The following is a 14880-nucleotide window of genomic DNA, read 5'->3' on the forward strand; positions in this document are numbered from 1 at the left end:
GGGGACTTCTCATCCTGAACCCTAGAAAAGCCTGTCTCACCAAACGTACAACTCACGATTTGACATTGTTTTTTTTTTTTTTTTTTTTTTTTTTTTTTATAAATGGGACCCTGTAGGAAAATTTTGGGGACCCCTGCTTTAATGTGTGACATTCAGGAAAAACCCAAAATGTCCTCTGTTTAACGGCCATTTTAATGTAGGATCTCTTATGGCTGCACCACGCGGTCACGTGCGCTTTAGGTGTGGTACATTACAACTAAGGATGTTTCAGTAAACCTATGTCTACAAAAAGGAGGTTTAACCGATAGTCATTGTATTGTATATGAACGGAAGAAGCCTATAATAGATTTTAAAAAACGAATAAAGCTCGTATAAATTCAATATAGATTTAATTAGTTGAAATGGATATGACTTTTCGTGTTGTTGGAGCAGTGGCTGCTTCTGTCATCTTACAGTGTACCAAACCAGAAGGCGCGCCTTAAGTTCGCACGTTCTCATGCTCCGATTTCCTCCCACAAGTCCAAAGGCACGCCAGTGGGTTAACTGGAAATTCTCCTTTGGCTGTGAACCTCAGTCAGGCCGCCTGCTCATGGTGATGGGATCCATCCCAGTCCCAGGGCTTCAAGAACAGACGAGTTAGAGTCTAGTCAGCCGAATAAAATAAAATAAAAAATAAATACAATTTTAAATCCACGAAGAACACCCTTAAAATAAACATTGAAAATGTCCTAGAATGTGAAATTAATTATTACCATCGCAAATACAAAATATTTTTATTTTAATCACCACTCGTTTAACTAGTTTGGTCAGATTTAATGTATTAGACTGTCTTGTTGCTTTGTTCAGTAAAGCCAGTGTTCTGAAGCCGCGAAATGATTCTTTTGTTTGTTTTCTCTTCATTCGTTTTTGTTATTAATATTAGGCCTATAAGATGTTAAAATCCAGAAGACCGCCTACATTTTTCAGCATTTATTTTCGGTGCCAAAAGAGGAAAAGGTCTACTCGTTAATATTGTCTTAAAAACGTGGCGCGCTTAAAGGAAGTCAAATAAAGAAAAGAGCCATACGAGGAAATCAGTTCACTTTTTTTTCTTTTTTTTCTTTTTTTTTTTAAATCAAAAATCACATATTCAGTATTTGACAAATGTGACGAATGTATTGAACTCGACACATTTAGATGAAAAATCCACTGGATGTTGCTCTAAAATTATATTTATTTTTTTGACAGACACTGTCTGGCTGCCAGACAAAATAATGAGTTTCTGAACTATGAATGCATCACTCTAAATGTCACAAATCCCATAAAAGAGGAGAAATTATGTCACTGCTGGGCCTTACATTGCCACTGGAACACTGCTGTGGAGACGATACGCAGGGTTGCTCAAGTCCAGTCCTCGAGAACCACTATCCTTTCACGGCTTAAATGAATGACTCGTTACCAGGCCTCTGCTGAATGACTCGCGGGTGCCTGAATTCAGCCATTTCATTCAGTTGTGTTGGAGAAGGGATGCATCTAAGGTGCAGGATAGGTCTCGAGGACCGGATTTGAGCATCCCTCAGCGATGGCAGGGATCACCAACTCCGATCGAGGGCCGATGTCCTGCAGGTATTGCGTGTTTCTCTATTCTGCTACCCACCAAATAAAATAGATCTCCAACAGCTTAATGTCAAGTTTTGCACAAAACGTGACATTATGACTCCCATTCATTTCAATCATATGTGTTGCTGCAGGGAAACATCTTGCAGGTCACCGGCCCTCGAAAACCGGAGCAGGTGATCCCTGGGCTAAATGATGCAAAATATTTTAAACTAAGGTAAGATAATAATAATAATAATAATAATAATAATAATAATAATAATAATAATAATAATGTACGAATGTACGAATAATATATTCGTACTGTGATTATGCTTTACCTTCTTTAAAAGACTATGAACAAGAGATTTTTGTAGCACATTGCGGAACAAAACTGTCAAGTACCTGTTTTTGGTCTTGTTGGGTATAAACCGTTAAATGAGACTTAAAGCTCACAAAAACCATTTTAAGTAGCCGAAATCTCTGCACGATCTGCGCTTAGAATCACTAAAACATTATAAATGTTCTTCCATTTCTGTTCAGGAGATAAAAAGAATAAAAAAAAATCCATCTAGGTTTTATTTTATTTTGTTTATCTGAGACACATGCGCTGCACTCAACTTTACAGCAACCTACACACACAAAATGTATGTACGTGCGTATGCTGTGCTGGAAAGTTGGAAAAGTCTCTGCCGTTCAATTTCATTCAGCATTTAATTTATTACGGGTTAATGAAACGGAAATAACATTAGCATCAGGATTACTCATCAGTTATAATATATATCAACAGCCTATAGGCCTATCTGTAGTGCGTGTGCGTGTGAGGGTAAGAGAGGGAGTTTTATTGGGCCCATAACTCCTCAGACTCCGGAGGAAACAAGCACTAAAGTTGAAGGCCAACTCTCTGCACACTGCAGCCAAATCTCAGGCAGCTCAGTTGGGAGTCGAGAAGAAACTGCTGAATATTAGTGGGATACCACAGCTTCAAGACTTTTCAAACAATGTGCTGATTCCTGTCCAGGTGTGAGTTTGAAGAGCTGAGTTGGCCTCGAATCCAGCTGTGCAGACAACAGTTCAAACTTAAACTTAAAGAGTTCACATATTAAATTATGACTAGTATATTGGAGAAAGGAGATGAACAAATACTCCTTTAATTATTTTACTTGGAAAAATATTTAGTTAAAAAGAAATACTGTAATTACAAAGTATATTGTGTGTCCTGTTGACCAGATACAGTCCATGGTATGAGGGCCTATGTGATTTGCCCTATACAATGTCGCCATCTAGTGGTAAAAGTGGAAATCACAGCTTCTATGCAGGAAGCTGCATTTTTTTAATGAATAAAGAAACGCCAGAAAAAACACGGGCTTGTAGCCTGCGGTTGAGTTTTGCCATAGGTTTGTTGAGGACTGTATTAGCGATAGTTAGCCATTGCGATTTAAAATTTGCTTTTCCATTTTGTGCAGTTGGAGTACAACAATAACAACAACAACAATAATAATGATAATAAAAAGTACAGTTTCACTGATGTCAGCATTTAGTTTCCAACAACAGTCCTTATATATTTATTATTTGTTGTACTGATGGAACTTGCTCCTAAAATAAAGAAATTAAATCTAGATTATTATTTTTCTTGTTGGATTCTCTGTCTCATTATATTTAAAAAGTATAATAATACTTTATTTCTGACTAATCAATTCGTCGATGAAACTGCCATGAAAGTTGCGATAATGAATGTTAGGCAAACTCAATTTCTACCAAAGAGGAATGAAAAGGACTACATTGCAAAGGCCTCTGGGAAACATTGCGCCCTTTGTCCTATGATTACGTCATTCAGAGGTTACGTTTTCTACGCCGCGCCAAACTCTCGTTTGGTTGGCCGCTGGAGTATCAGGTCAGGACTGAAGTGTGTCTTTTCCTTGTCTTTGCTCTTTTTTGAGCAGAGAAAAGTCGAACAGAAACACCGTTTAATGTAAGTATTATTAGATCATAAATGGAAAAGACCGAGTGAAGATGGCTAACGGTAATATAGAGTGCCCTGTAATTACGACTGAACCATGCCGCTGCATTAGCTAGCAGCCTGGTACATCAGTAAACATATTTTTGTTATAGTCTCGTTGTCTTCCCGTTAACGTTCAAGTTAACAATTTTGTGGCTAACGCCCCTTCCGTCTAATGGCTATCTAGCGGTGCTGTGGTTTACAAGCTGTAGAGTTAAGTGACTATAGCTTTGATAAAGCAGCTAACGTTGGTCCTAATTTAATTAAGTTAGCTGTTCGTGGAATTGTTTTATTGCTGTTGGCTTAAAGGCATTCAAAAGGAAAAAAGATGGCATATTTTCGTTTTCAGTGAAGTTTTTCTGCCTTTGGGACTACCGTGACTTTTGCCATCTCGGTATACAAAGAAAATGTTGTTTCAAAAGTTACAAACCACACAAATGACGCAAATCACTACAATTATATCACTGAAGCCTGCAAATTTTGTGAAATGGAACATCTTACACTCTGAGTCAGTGCTATTCATAGTATATGTTTCCATCTTTTTACCACTAGTTATGGGCAGATTAATTTTGAGGCATCTTCGACTTTTCTGTCTAGTTACAGCTGGAGTTGTAGCAGTTACATTACTTGTGAACTAAGATCTATGATGAAATATATATGTTATATTCAGACAACAAGTGTACTGCAAATAGTTTATTGTAGACGTGGATTTGTCATGTAGAATTAAATCTTCATATGTGATAAAGATTTATTTAAATCTTTACATTACTACATCAGGGCATCATTATGTGGACGTGTTTGTTTTTGTTGTATTTAATAGAATATATAAGGAGCTACATGAGAAGGTTGTATTAGTTAATCCTCAACAAGTGTAACCATTGTGTGTGATTATGTAGGCAGCATTATAGATCATATGATAATGTAAGTATATATGGCATTTTCAGGCAACATAAGCAGCAACTGTGTACTTAAACCTTGATGTAAATAGGAGCGTCTCTGTTTTATAGTGACCACAAGAAATCAAAGAAGAAAAGCTGCTGTAACTTAAAGCTATGGGGGGTTTGATTTCACGATGGAAGGTAAGAGACCTATAAATATACGATAAGTAAGAGAAAGATCTGACATCTCTGAGAACAATGAAAGACTGACAATTCATAGATTATTTTTTATCTCAGGGATTTCAATTAAATTTATAGCTGTTAAGAGAGCCAAGTTCATTGTCAAACAGATATTTAAATTTATACAAACACATAGAAAAGTCTTTTTAATGGACAGAAATCAATACAATTGACTGCCTTGCTAGTCTTTTTAAAAAGTAATTTATGTTTTTTTCATGCTTTTGCAATCAAAATGATATTTCAGAAGCCTTGAGTTCTCACACTTTAAGGGCTTACAGAATTAATCTCATTGTACATTAGTTTATATATAATTACAATAAAGTCTTTCTATTCTATTATGAGGGGTTATGTCAGTGTATACGTTAATACAGCGTTTAACGTATTTTAAATGGTTACAGTGCTTTATTTCTATTTATCTCTTGTCTTTTTTTGCTAACCTGATTATTCTGCTCCACAAGTCTGTACATTTTTTTTCCTGTGTTTTTTTTCTACAAGACAATTAAATTATGATAGTGATGAACACACTGAACTCTGCACTCTAGCTAGATTAAACTCAAGCACTATTTTTAGACATAGTAGAGAAGCCAAAGGGAAAGAGGGAGAGAGACGGGGGGGGCAGTTGAAGAGACTGAAGAGTAGTACAACCTTCGATCATGTGAAATTTAACATCACATGTGCTTTTTATGTACATGTAGTTTAGATATTCAGTGAAGCAGGGATTGATCTATTAATTAGTAAGAAGTGAGCATGTGCTTACAGAAATATGGATGATTTAACCATCAGATCAATCTTTTTAGTCTGTCTGCTGTGAGTTGTACAGAGAAGCTCAAAGGTGATAATGTAGATGATTTTCTGATCTTTACCCTCAATGTAGGCAAAACCAACCACTGTTGAGCAGCTGGAGAACATTGATAAGGTACTGACTAAATATTGTGATATTATGAACAAATACAAGATCATTTATACCCACAAGCTCATTTTTGCTTTTCATATTAGTCCCTAGTCAGCAAGGCCCTGTTTTTGCAGCAGGGTTATTGAATTAGGGATTGACCAGAACTGAACACGAGGTAGAAATTCCCAGTTCTGTTTAGCATAATTATCCAGCTAATTTAATAAGTCCTGCCTTGTGAGAAAGGTTGCTAGTTTATTGACAAATAAAAAAGAAGACATACTTGTCTCAAGGCTTGACCTAGAACCCCTAATTGGTAAAATGTAACATTTTCATTTTTACTACAATTTCTTTTGTTATTTGATTTATCTTTTTTTAATTAGTATTTTCTGTTGCAGGAGATTAAAGAGCTAGAGGAGTTTCGAGCCAAAAATCAGCGTCTGCAAAAGGTAAAGTCATCAAACCCTGAACAGCATCTGGAGCTTTTTTTTCTTTATCCTCATGATCATGTTTGTATCTGTCTGCAGCTGTGGGTCGGCCGGTTGCTTCTCTATTCATCTGTCCTTTACTTGTTGACCTCTCTGACCGTCTACTGTCTCTACCTTCCTGACGAATGGTTACAGAGACTAGCCTTGGCCCTGCCTTTCTTTTTATATCCTGTACTGTGAGTGTTGTATTTCATGATCATTTGCAACTTTTTGCTAAATATAGATGTGGATTTTCTTTTGTTTTTGCTCAATTTGCTCTTTGCGGGATGTTTTTTATGTTATTGTGTTATTTTCTGTGAGTCCTACAAACTTTACAATGAGCAAATACAAGTGTTGTTGAAAGCTAACATGTTTAAATCTGAAGTTAATTGTAAAGACCACCTTCATCTCAGTCTTCTTCTTCTTCAGTGTGTGGTTCATCAGGAAGCTACTGATTTTCCTCTTTTCCAAACGCACTGAAAGAAACAGTAAGTCAGTCTCCCATTAAGCTAAGACCTCAAATAACAATTAAAGGCTTATATTGGTTGTAAGAATTGGGGAGAAAAAAAAAAGATATTTTGAGAATTCATTCTTAGAGAATTGCTTCTCTTTTAGCAGTTCATGTATCATTTCCTTTTTTATTGCTATTTTCAACTATCACACAAACTATGGAGAGTATTGAACTTCACTTTTATCTGATACTTGAAACTGTAATAGATTAAACAGCTTTTATTTTATTACTACCAGAGAATTCAGGACACGATAACTATAAAATACATAATTTAATATAAAACAAATTCTTGACAATGTTTGTTTAATAAAGTCTAAATTGATAATATTATTTATTTATTTATTTTTTGAGTGGACAAGGATGGATGAAGCAGAATGAAGCTTACTTGTTGACTGAAGTTGTGTATGCTTCTTCTTCTTCTTTTTTCTTTTTTTTTTTAGATGATAAACTTGAAGATTTAAAAGCTGCCAAGAAAAAAATAGTAAGTTTTCAGTCGTTCACAGCAATTTACTTAATGCAGGGAGTTCTGAGAGTGAGACTTTTCCATTCTTCACCACATGGTTTTTCTTGTCTCCTGGAAAATTTGATCAAGATTTTTTATGACAATGCATCAATCTACATAGATTCGATGATCAAGCCAATAGCGCATATATCAATAGATATGAATTAAACAGTACACTATTTTTTTATTTAGAAAACATTTCATAAAGCTAATCCTACAGTATATTATGCTGTCATTCATGTCATTTATTCTTTAAACTCATAAGCTGTGATAGAAGAAGAATCACTCCAGCCTTTTTATTTATATCATTACTTCATGTTTTAGCTAAGACTGTTAATTCTGTTATCACTGAAAGATTCACCAGTTTGTCTTTCCAGCTGGAGGAAGTGATGGAAACAGAGACATACAAAAATGCCAAATTGATTCTTGAACGTTTCGATCCTGAAGCTAAGAAGAAAGCTGTGAGTGTTGTTCGAGTTTAATTTTAGCTGTCTGTATAGTTTAATGTTTTATTAGCTTTGTTTTGTTTACATGTGTTGGCTTTGTTTTGCTGTAGGAACTGGAGTCGACACCAGCTCGCTCTCAGATGACTCCCAGACCAGGTCAAGGTACAGTACGCGTGACACTGCTGGAAGTTGGAGTGGCAATCTAGAGCTGCAGCTGGAAACTTCTCTTTGAAGAGACACATCCATCAAAATATTTGAAAAAAACTTTGAAAAAAAAAATGGATAAATTACAAATTTAGTTCCTCTTTTATGCAGAGATTCGCCAGAGGGGGGTAGCAATGAGACCCATGCCGATGGGTACCCCAACTCTAATGGGTACCCCAACTCCAATGGTGATGACCCCCCAACCAGGAGCGCGGCCCCTGCTGGGACCAGGGGGTACACCTGTGGGTAAGGGGACATATGGAGACATTAAAAATTGAGTTTAAAGTAGAGTTAAATGTTTCTTGTAAATATTACACTTGCGATCTCCTCATATAGTAATTGTTTTTAAATCAAGACAATGGACAACAAAAGGAAGACAGAATAGCAGGGCGAGTTGCCTCTGATTGGGTATTTTTAGACAGTATGTTGTGTCTTTACTTGATGTTGCTCTTCCAACAGAACGTGTTCCTCTCTCAGCTCCAGGAGGACCACCGGAGAAATCTTCACCTTTGGCATCTGTCCCCCAGGGAGCTGTACCAAGGACCCCCTGCTCCCCTATACCAGGTGTAGGTAGGTTTCAGTAATGGTGGGAATCTTTCAGGCACCTCACGATTCGATTGAATTACGATTCAGATGCGATTATAAAACAATTCTTGATGCATCCGTGTGACTATTGGACTGCTACTGCTTTCTCAGTGGAAATGTGTCGTATGGTTTCTCATATTTATCATGACAAGCAAAGAAGAAGAAAACTTGCTCATCTATTAGATAATACAGGACTACTTTGTTTCCACCGCATAAGAGCAAAACATGGATCTGCATCAAATCCTAGAGGTCGTGGGTTGACCATAGTTCTCTCAGAACTTTTACCACATTCCTCCACTTCTGACTGCTCGACAGTTCTCCCAGCCAGAGCTGCCGGGAGTGTATTTTAGTTGTGTTCACCTACAATGCCCTTTGCATTGTACTCTGCTTCCTGTATTTGGTTCACTTGAAGTCAGTTTGTAGGAGGACCAGAGTTTTTGTTTGCATATTCACACCTCCGCGAACAAACTGGACTTTCCATACAAACAAAGCCCCCCTTTAGAAACCGAAGTACTTCCACACACTAGCTTTTAGTGTGTGCCGGTCTGATTTCACTCTCAGCCATCTTGTCTTTTCTGTGCATTCACAGACTGGCTGGGTGCTGCACCTCCATAATTTCCAGTTCTACCTTTTGCATTAATCAACATTGTTTTAATACTTAACAATTAAACAAATCTATTTGTATTTTAAACAGTTGTTCATTGATTCTGAATTGTCCACGTTCATATCGCAGTGCATCTAAAAACAACTTTTTCCCACAACCCAGTTTCAATGCCTGTAAGTGTATTTTAACATAGGTGGTCCTGATTTGAAAGAGTAGATTCTTCCATGTCTGTGTTTATTATCATATGTGTGGATGTTTTTGCAGGTATGCATCCCCCAGGCCCTCCATTGGCTAGACCCATTCTGCCCAAAGACAGGGGAGCAATGGACAGGGTCATTGAATACCTGGTAGGAGATGGACCACAGAACAGGTGAAGACCCTTCTTAGTCTGAGAGCTCATCGTGGACTCTGCTTGAAATTTATACCCACATTCACACATTTTGCTGTCCTCCTCAAGGATGCGTTATTCAGCCATTTTGCCAGATTGTACCTACTTATTTTAAAGGCCATTTCTGCAGTGAACGCACAAAAAAACAACATATTTACTGGCAGTAAAGAAACTGTAACTTCTTTCTCCAAACTCGGCAGCAGTGTCTAGTAATCAAACCCAGCTGCCAAATGTGTTCATAGCCTGCACTGCAAACAAGAAAGGAAAAAATTAAGTATGTTTCTTCATGTATTTCTTGACCATTTCAATGACACACTACAAATAAAGACTTGAATAGCTAAATGTGAAAACCTTTTAAAAAATGGGAGACCATAAATTTAGTAAAAATGTAATTAACACAGCAGCAAGACAGAAAAAAGAACTGAAGTGGTTGAGACAGATTGTCAGGATAATTCCCAGAATGCACTAAAGATCATAGATTTATCACATCAGATGTTTTCTTTCCATCCTCATTCCTTTATCTCTTTTTGTTTCCTGTAGATATGCATTGATCTGCCAGCAGTGTTTTTCTCATAACGGCATGGCTCTGAAAGAAGAGTTTGAATATTTAGGTAAGATCAGAGACATAATACTGCATTTTTTCACTACTGCATTATTTTAAGAACTAACTTAATTTAAGAAAAAACATTTTGCTTCTTCTTTTTCAGCAGCATAAATAAAGTACGATTTATGCTCGTAAAAGCACGTTGACGTGTCATAATTATTGGAATGATATACACTTCTATAGTTCTCTTAAGCGATGTTTACTCCCCTCCGACTTTTCCCGTCTCCCACCAGCATTTCGTTGTGCCTATTGCTACTTTCTGAACCCGGCCAGGAAGACTCGACCTCAGGCTCCGAGACTTCCAGAGTTTAGCTATGAGAGGAGACTCAGAGCAGATTCACATTCCCCTGGACCATCGCAACGTTCTGGAACAGAAACAGAGGAGAGTGCACCACCCTCTGGAGGTACTAAAAACTATACTAAAACACAGATGCATAGTCCAAACATTGGTCTTGGGTCTGAATGTGAAAGAATCAAAGTAGAAGGGAGTTGAGGGGGAAAAGTCTTTTATACACACACACATTCTTCCACTTCCACCCTGCTGTCCATGTTCATCTAACTTACTCCATGTTCTAGCTATTTTTGCTCAGTGCTTCTTAGTTTATTGCTTTTTTTTCTTTCAGCTTTATGTCAACTTATTAAATCAGTATCTTTATTTATACCAGATGTTGTTTGTTGGTTCATCTTGTAGATCTGAATCTTCTTACTACTACTCAACCTTCTTGCTTTTGGTCATATTATCTAAGTACCAACCAAATGATCTCGTATATGAACTGTTGCAATGTTAAATTTAAATGTTTTGCTTGTACAAAATCATTGAAGAGCTTTAGTATAACTTTTCTTAGTGCCAGCTGAACAGTAAAGCAATCAAACATTTGTTTCACTCCCATGAATAATCAGCCTACATGGGAGTTAAACATGAGCACAAGTTCCACTGCAGCATCAGTGACCAGTAAGTTTAACAGTGTGATCTTGCCTCTAGCCAAACCTCCGGCTCCACGGAATTTGGTCCACAGTTTCAGGATCCAGCAGAAACCAAAGAATCCTCAGAGCCGACCCCTGCAGAGTCCAGGTTCCCCTGTGCCCCTTCTCTTATTCTCTGTCCAATCTGGGATAATTTTAACTGTGATTAATCTGATTTCTTTTCAAATGGGCCAGTCTTCACTGCTGTAGAATTCACAACATCATAGACCACAATCCTGTCCCTACTCAGACTACGACTACTGGCAGTCACACTGAGTCAGCTATTGGAGTTGGACGATATTGGAAGTCATCAGAACAGACTTGGGTCTAATAGTTAGGATAAGTACCTCCCTTTTAATTCAGCTTATAAAATTCAGACAATAACTTCGGCTCCTGCTTTTTCTTTTATTGTCTTTAGAGATGATCATTTCAACAAGTTCCAAACATTAGACTTTAAATACCATTTTTACTCAGATCTGATCTTTACTAGCCACCACGATCAGAGTGGTCTGGTTGGTTACCTTTATGTAGGAAAAATGTAAAACAAAGAAAGACTGTAAATATTTTGTGCACGTAGTTACATTTTTATGATCTTGCCAATTCACTCCCATTTGAACTTTAACATCACTAACCCAATGATGGTACAGAATATTTTCTGTTGTGTCTTTTGTTCAAATTTCAACAACTGTGTACGGCCACTCTGGACTTTAAAGTACAAAATCTTGATTCGTTAAATGTGGTTATACTTCTGTCTTCCATGTCTGTTTACTAAAATCACTGCTGTTGATTTGGAAATTAAATGTTTTTTGTTTTTTTTCCCACAAAGACAATATTCAGAAAATATTTTTTTTTCAAAATTTGGGTGAATGGGAAAAGGGGAATCCTTGGGTTTGTCTGCAAAACCTCTTACGTTGCATGAACTTTTCCAGAAGTGAACTACATCAGAGGGGAATGCTGCTAATTTTCACATCATTACTGATTTTTAACTCTCAAAAACCAATCATTGTTTTAATGCAGTTTCTTTATATTATTTTACATACTCGCACTTTCAGTCTCACTCTTCCAGCTGTTACTTAAGTTTTGTGTTATGAACAAGTGTCACTTCCATGTCAATTCTACAGATGAAAAAGAGATGGGAGAAGATGAAGCACCTACCGAAGAAATGGAGAGGGAGAGCCAATCAGAGGAGAAGCAACAGCAAGAGGAGGAGCAGGCAGAGGAAGAGCTGGTTCAGGAAGAGGAGGCAGAGGAGGAATCAGAGCAGAGTCAAAACAACCCCTGTGAGACAGAATCTCAGCCATTGTAGTTAAACGGAGGACCAGCGACGTGAAGATGTTGTTGGCCGCAGCGGATTGGTACCATTTAAAGGCAATGTTGACGGACAAGTATTATCAATAGTTGTCTAGAAGTATTGCCTAAAATAATGCCAACATGACATGCTGTTAACAGCTTGATTGTTTGACTGGGAGTGTATCGGATAGATGATTGTAGTTTTAATCTTAAGGCTGTTTTTTTTTAATGCTGTTGATAATGATCCATAGCTGGCAGCACATAAACTGACATAGTTTAATATTCTTTGATTTACTCTGTAAGGTACTTTTAGGTTTAAAGTAGTTGGATGCTGTATAATTAATGTAAAATTTTGTTTTAGACTGAAAAGCTGGTTCACACATGATCTGGCCTTGACAGCAGAAACATCTGCAGTTCTAAATGTGGGGTGGGGGCAGTACTGTTTGAAATTATAGTTGAGCTGATGTTAAAAAAATAACTAAACCTGATATGCATGATGCTCAAAGTGCTTTTTAAGGCAAACCCATTGTGAATAGGAACATAAGCAGTTGTGTTTACAGTTTATGCATACAACTACACTCTTAGTTGTCGGCGTACTGCAGCAGCTTTTTCATCTTTTCTCATAACTTATAACCCCTCTCAAGCAAGATTTTAGCCTAATTTTGAAGCATCTACTATCTAGGATAGCTTTGGTATACTCATGTTTTTATATTATACCGGTGCATATTTTATCCTGCAAAATTTTTAAGATATTTTCATAATTTCTGTGCAGCTTATCCTGTACCTGCTATATGGGATATGAGCAGTTATCCAGAAAACTGCAGGTCGTTCTCTTCTTTTCCTGTGAAGGGAGGTCTGCTCAGAGCAGAAGTTCGCAGAGGAAAAATCAGTATGACAGGAACCATCTTCCTAAAGTCTTTTCATTGAAAGAAAGAAAATTAGATGCACTAACTTTTAAAAAGGTGAAAGCAAGTTTCACTTCACTAATACTAAATTTAATACAGCAGTTACAAAGAATGCCATTGCAAGTTAGATACAGTTTATGTCAGTTAATTTTTGAAGTGGGGTGATTTCTTTGTACTTGTCATTTTCTTTTGTTTTATGGCAGCCTGCAGCACTGTCTGCAATGCACACTGCCACCTGTTGTACTGAAGGAACTTGGGAGATATTGATGCCCAATCTGCTGTCATAAGTCAGAAAGTTGGAAAAGGCCTCAGATCAGCAATCAGTGGAACAACTGAAAAACTTGTTTTTCAAGCACAGGGTATGTTTCAGGGTAACCTTTTCTAAATAGTATACAGTCCCCCTCATTCTGTGGCCTGGATTATTATTACAGAAAACAGAGCTTAGCAAAGGAAAATATATTCATCAAATTGCTAGAAACAGAAACACTTTGCTGTAATCTGAGCAGGATTTTTGGTATTTGTATTTGTCTGGGAACCAAATACAGATCTTCCAGGTCTGGGAGTTTTGTCATATTCACTGGAAGAAAAGTAAAGTTATAAATTTAGATTAAGTTGTTTTTCTTAAAAATCTGTATAAAGGAGTTGGTCAAATTTAGTAATTTCTTCTGAGGATAAAATGTATGTTGGCGAGCTGTGGTTGCAGTAGGATTAAAAGGCTGTAGGAGATGGCACACTGGGGGTAAAACTGCCACTTTACATCTGACTGATTCTTGCCCGTCATTGTCCTCATGATGACAATTTGCCAAATGCTATTTTTGTATTTCATATTTGCAATTGCACTGTTATTTATTTATTTATTTATTTGGCAGTATTGTCTTTTGGTTTCTATTTTAGTTATTGCTGCACTGATTTTAAACATTTGAGTAACCTGTAATTGCCAACGTGTTCTATACTTTTAAAAAGTGATGACTTAATTTGGGTTTCCATAGATTTGATGTTGCTTCAGATTATATATTGTTTGAGGTATTTTCGGTTTTCTTCTGTTTGCTTTCTCTTATTTTAACTGCTCTTTGTAAGTGTGTGGGGCCAATATAATGTGTGCCTTGGTAACTGCTGGTTGGCTAAGTCAACTTTTGGATTTTCATAATCTTGTGGTGTTTAAGATTAGTTGTCAGCTACCATAACATGAATTAAAGCAATGTTGTGTTTGAAGGTTTTGGCTGAGCAATGCCAGAATCAAACTTGTTCTTGAACAAACCTTTATGTTGGGGAGACTCCTCTACATGAACTGAGAGTCTCCTGTCTTGATTTTTGCCACCTTAACTCCTTCATCTGAGTTTAGGTTCCTAAAATGTTCCAGCATGCTGCCCACACCTGCTTACTGATGTGTGGCTACCTGAATGCTGCTAGGATTGACAGTGTTTTTTTTTTTTCTGCCATAATAAATTCAAAATGATAAGATGTGGATTTAATATTTTAATAACATCTCTGTAAATTGTCACATGAACATGTGTAATACTACTTGTTCACCTTGTGTTTGTAGGTCTATTTTTCTTTGCTAGATTTAATAATTGCATTTTTGCCAATGCTGTTTGTCATTATCGGTGTGCATGGCACAGCTAATAAAGTTTTTTAGTAACACAGATGGGCAGTAGTTGTTTTCAAAGATCTTTCAGTGATGTTACCGCTGGCCTCATGTCAAGCTAATTTTCCACATTATGATTTGACTGCATAAAATTTTAATTTACATTTGGCAATCAGTGATTTAGGAGGTAAATAATCATTGAAGTCAGTTAATATTGATACAAAAGATAAAACAGCATGAAAACA

At 36.9% G+C, this 14880-nt stretch overlaps 1 protein-coding gene across 4 annotated transcripts; it reads left to right on the forward strand.

The window, feature by feature from the left end:
* The first annotated feature begins 3433 nt into the window (after nucleotides 1-3433).
* On the forward strand, nucleotides 3434-14693 carry lnpk (lunapark, ER junction formation factor). Of its 4 annotated transcripts, none has more exons than XM_042010183.1 (16): nucleotides 3434-3547; nucleotides 4582-4653; nucleotides 5567-5608; nucleotides 5980-6030; nucleotides 6109-6245; nucleotides 6478-6536; nucleotides 7000-7040; nucleotides 7439-7522; nucleotides 7618-7669; nucleotides 7823-7957; nucleotides 8171-8281; nucleotides 9165-9270; nucleotides 9829-9899; nucleotides 10126-10296; nucleotides 10875-10964; nucleotides 11977-14693. In XM_042010183.1, the coding sequence occupies exons 2-16, from the start codon at nucleotides 4627-4629 to the stop codon at nucleotides 12159-12161; spliced, it is 1362 nt and encodes a 453-aa protein (XP_041866117.1). In that variant the 5' UTR covers nucleotides 3434-3547; nucleotides 4582-4626; the 3' UTR covers nucleotides 12162-14693. The 4 variants fall into 4 exon arrangements, with proteins under 4 accessions (XP_041866117.1, XP_041866118.1, XP_041866120.1 ...); XM_042010184.1 differs by having other exon boundaries at nucleotides 8189-8281; XM_042010186.1 differs by lacking the exon at nucleotides 11977-14693 and adding an exon at nucleotides 11106-11969.
* Nucleotides 14694-14880: the final 187 nt, after the last annotated feature.

This window comes from Melanotaenia boesemani, chromosome 16, assembly GCF_017639745.1.
Source record: "Melanotaenia boesemani isolate fMelBoe1 chromosome 16, fMelBoe1.pri, whole genome shotgun sequence".
NCBI classification, from domain to species: domain Eukaryota; kingdom Metazoa; phylum Chordata; class Actinopteri; order Atheriniformes; family Melanotaeniidae; genus Melanotaenia; species Melanotaenia boesemani.

Bases quoted from the DNA above. Each gene is read 5' to 3' on its own strand.
- lnpk (XM_042010183.1), top strand. From the start codon at position 4,627: ATGGGGGGTTTGATTTCACGATGGAAG. The intron at 6,246-6,477 runs GTGAGTGTTGTA...CTTCTTCTTCAG, and splicing joins TTCTTTTTATATCCTGTACT to TGTGTGGTTCATCAGGAAGC. The intron at 10,297-10,874 runs GTACTAAAAACT...TCTTGCCTCTAG, and splicing joins GAGTGCACCACCCTCTGGAG to CCAAACCTCCGGCTCCACGG.